Source organism: Akebia trifoliata, chromosome 9, assembly GCF_017979445.1.
Source record: "Akebia trifoliata isolate Shusen 1 chromosome 9, ASM1797944v1, whole genome shotgun sequence".
Lineage (NCBI taxonomy): Eukaryota > Viridiplantae > Streptophyta > Magnoliopsida > Ranunculales > Lardizabalaceae > Akebia > Akebia trifoliata.
The window spans coordinates 22,805,296-22,809,609 of record NC_141383.1 but is presented as its reverse complement, the minus strand read 5'-3'; the positions used below and the strand labels follow the sequence as shown (position 1 = coordinate 22,809,609).

Below are 4,314 nucleotides of genomic sequence, written 5' to 3'. Positions count from 1 at the left end.
CAAAACCATAACCCCAAATCCAAAAATCCAGAACACTAGCACAATCAATCCATAAGTTTTTCTTTATTTGATAAGACAACAAAATTAGGACTTAATCATATGAGTTTAAACTTAATTATTTTATTATGCTTTAATTGTCAAAACAAAATCCCATATTTACCCTCTTGCCCTAAAGGTATTTGATAAATAATACTACTCACAATCAACTATTACCCTATTTGGCCATCGGAAAAATGTCATGAGTGACCCTAATGTCGTAATCGATGATAAAATATCGAATTAAGTTTTTTATGATTTAAAAATAGATTAATTGTCTCAATCAATCTTTGGGTCTTCTAATATCAATAGGTTGATTGTTTCGTTTCTATATCTTCTGTGAGATAAAAATATCTTCGATTACAATATCTATGTCATATTCACGATAGAACGCAAAACAAAACCCAGACTTCGTTGTGAATTGAGAAATCGGGTTTTGTTAATATAAATATCATTTTCATACAAAAATTAAAATAAGACAAGAAAGATAGATCTGAATTATCCTCTTTGATCAGATCAAAATATCTACAATAGAAGATTAATCAATCCGGTGGGCTTAAAACGAAAAAAACCTGAAACCCACTTATTTAAAATCGAATACAAGTATAAACATTTAGGAATAATCTAGAATTTATATTATCAACGCTGCATTTTTTTCGACAACTTCATTTTTTCCTATTTTATCGCTCGAAGATATATTCATGCATGTTGGATCCATATACTTCATTGATTCTTCACTCATGGATCTTGTGGGAAGATTTAACGAAATCTCTTTATTCGAAGCTAATTTTAATAGCTCTGATTCTTCTAGACCTTTAGCGGGTCCAAGACTACATCGATCCGTTCCATGCTTTGTCAATGCATCTTTGAATTTCTTGATCTGCAAAAGAAGAATTTGAGTCTTATAAGTTGAAATATTTAAGACCCATAGATTATTTTTTGTCAATAAATTAAATTTTTTTTTTTTTTGTATCTGATTTGATTAAAAGGAATCATATCTTACAGTTGCATTGGTGCAGCTGAAGCTACATAGACGACCCTCAGCTCCTCTATAGAATCTGAAGAAGGGGAGTACATGGATGTTGAGACTATTACACATTGTTCTAAGTTTTTCGTGATTAACTTTGAGGAAAATCACGGTTGAATACAACTCCGCAAACTGACAGATCTGAAAATAAAGGAAAGATCATTAATAAAGTCCCCACAAATTCAATTCTAAGAACAAGTTTCTTGCACCCATGATCATTAAAAAAAAGTTCCCATAAATCCAATTCTAAGAAAAGTTTCTTGTACCTATGATCATTAATAAAGTCCCCACAAATCCAACTAGAAAAACTAAGTTTCTAGCATAAAACAATTGGTATCAAATCAAGGAAGAAATTTTGAAAAAAAAGAAGAAAGTTACCTTGGGATGTATAGCTTTGCAACCTCCACAACCAGGGGAGTAAAAGTCGATTATAACGAGATTATCTCCGGCATTTAACAACGAATCGACGAGTTCTTGAGCTGAATTAATCTCTACCATGTTGGGTTGAAGGGTCTTATCCCACCATCTCAAAGATTGGCTTACACATATAGACCTTTGTGCCTGAAATTAGATAGGAAAAAAAATTAAAAATTAAAAATTTGAAATTGGGAAAAGCTTAAAGTATCTAAGTTTTTTTTTTTTTTTTTTCACCAATTTTGAAACAATTTTTTTTTTTTTTTACTTAAAAAAGGAGAAAATAAGAGCAAATGACATACAAAAACAGAGAAATTTGCAGGGCCTTTGAAGCTCCAATCACCAAACCTACTTTGATCTGAAACAACCACATGCCTTCCCTTAAATTCATTCTTCAACAACATTGGAGAAACTGAGGTTTTTGATACTGCAAATCTAAGAAAACCCATAGAAGAACTTCTCTTTGAATCAAACAACTCAATCTCCATCGACCCAGAAATAAAAAACGTATTTTTAATCAAAGAAGCAGCCATGGGAAGGTATAATTGAAGCTAGAACAACAAACCCAGATTCTAAATCTCAGAAAAAACCTTGAGAAAAGAAAAACCCACTTCTCTATTTCGATCAAAATGGTTTCTAATCAGCCGCCATAACTACAGGAATTGAAAAAAATAATGTTTAATAGTTGGGAGAAACAGAGAAAAGGTTTTGTTTCAAAGGGGTGAAAAAGTGGATGAGAAGAACAGGGGTTGGTTGGGGTATTTAAAGTGAATGATTTTATCCATTTGTGATATTTGTTGACAACGAATTTGAGCATTATTTGTCTGATCTTATGCGTTGTTGGTCCACTGTTTTAGGGTTTTGCGTTTCTGTCTTTTTAATTTTAAACTTTTTTTTCTTTCTTTTTTTGTTTTTGTTTTTAAAAAATGGGTGTTTGACAGTTAGCCTTGTTGTCCCTTAAAACGGTTAAAACCGCGTTCCTTGACCCTGCCCTGACTAGAGCTGTCACAATGGGTCGGATCAGACCCGAAATCTGATATTTGGGATCTAATAACTTTGGTCTGGATAATTTTTGGGTTTCAATAAGGATCCGATCCAATGACTTGTATGGATGGATGGATGGATTCCGGGTATGATAGGTCACGATTTGATAAAATAGGATAATTTATGTATTTATATCATATAATTAATTTAAATATATGAAGTTTATTTATAGGCAGTGTTGGGAGTCAAAATTGTCTTATATGAGTTAAAAGTTTCAGGTCTAAACCTATAAAAAGTGATTTACAAATTAACAGTAAAAAATCGATGATCCATAATTCTAAATCACTTTTAATGGGGTTAGAAGTTTTAGATTAAACTGATTTTTTGTGAGGACGATCTCATCATCATATAGACCACCCTCACAAAAAATCAGCTCAATTCGAAAATTTTAACCTATACAAGTCAAATTTGATTTCTTAACAATGGCTGTCTATATTATGTATATCAAATAGGATTTGGTCTAATTAATCTAGATCACACCTAGTCCAATTGTTATCCAATCAAATTTAGATCCTATGCAAAACCTAGTCCGACAAGAGTTTCATCCAATCCGATAAGAATCAGATTGATCCTAGATTGACCTGATTTCACCCATTGACAATCCTGACGTTGACTAGCTCGCCAAATCATATTGCTGAAGGCTCATAAATATTCATATTGACATTAAAGGCTTAAAGCATCATTTGCAACAAAATGCTACTTTACGTCATGGATTAGAAAAAAAAAATGATTTTAATTTAGCAACTCTTTATTTTTATTTTTTAAATTATAGAAAACATCAAATTTAAGTTTTTTTTTTTTTTTTTTTTTTTTAAATTTAATACTATAAATTTACTTTATTTCTCTTCAATTTCGCGTATTTATTTTTAAATTTTTTGCAATTAAATTTCATATTATGGGATATGAACAATGGGGTAATACAAATATAATGTCTATGGGACAAATTATTCACACCTTGATAAGATGACCTAATTGACTTCAGTTTGCTTTTGTTGATGAATGTGGTTTATTGTACAAACAAACAAAATCTCTTTTGAATTCAAAGTCTAAATTGTAGAAAATTATATTTGGAGCTTTAGGGGAGTCCTTTAGCTTCCCATCAATAAAAAAAATTATTTTTCCAAGTCAAAAATATCTTGATCGAGGACTTGGTTTTCAGATTCCTATAAAAATTAGAAGTCAAAAAAGAACAATAAATTAAATTTCTCTGAAAAAAATATCCTTATTTTTATAGTTAATAACAAAAATGTCAAAATATAGCTTTTATTAACTGAATAACAAGTTGTAAAAAACTCTTCAAAATTTACCCAACAGGGGTTAGCTGAGATGGTAAGACACGACTGGATTTGCTCTCTAGGTCGTGACTTTGAGTCTTTATATGTCCCTCCACGTAAAGTGACTACTTACTTGCTATAACACGTGACATGATGAAATGGTGCATGCGGCCCCAAGTACCCCACTAGTAATCACAGTTCTTATAGAGATAATTCCATAGAAACACTTCAGTTGTGCACAAATAGGATGTCATAATTGCTATTTTCACACCCTATCGAAATATAATTACTTTATATTGAACAAAGGACAAAGAATCATTCTTTAGTTGGTAAAGAATAAATTTATAATTAAATTAATAATAAACTTTGAAAAAGAGATTAAGGTAATGGTAATAATAATATAATTTTGGTTGAAAGCCACCATCACATGTGATGCACGTGATGCTCTCTTCAATTTTTATTTTGGTATATATTCTAAATTTATACATTTAAAAAAAATTTCCAAATAATATGTATTTT

General features: G+C 30.6%; 1 protein-coding gene across 1 annotated transcript; it reads right to left on the bottom strand.

Annotated features, from left to right (window-relative positions):
* Window positions 1–526: 526 nt before the first annotated feature.
* On the bottom strand, window positions 527–2,224 carry LOC147394757 (thioredoxin-like 1-2, chloroplastic). The gene is made up of 4 exons (XM_086454870.1): window positions 1,780–2,224; window positions 1,442–1,624; window positions 1,040–1,204; window positions 527–916 (listed from the first exon to the last, which is right to left on the bottom strand). The coding sequence occupies exons 1-4, from the start codon at window positions 2,008–2,010 to the stop codon at window positions 668–670; spliced, it is 828 nt and encodes a 275-aa protein (XP_086310996.1). The 5' UTR covers window positions 2,011–2,224; the 3' UTR covers window positions 527–667.
* Between the last annotated feature and the right edge of the window lie 2,090 nt (window positions 2,225–4,314).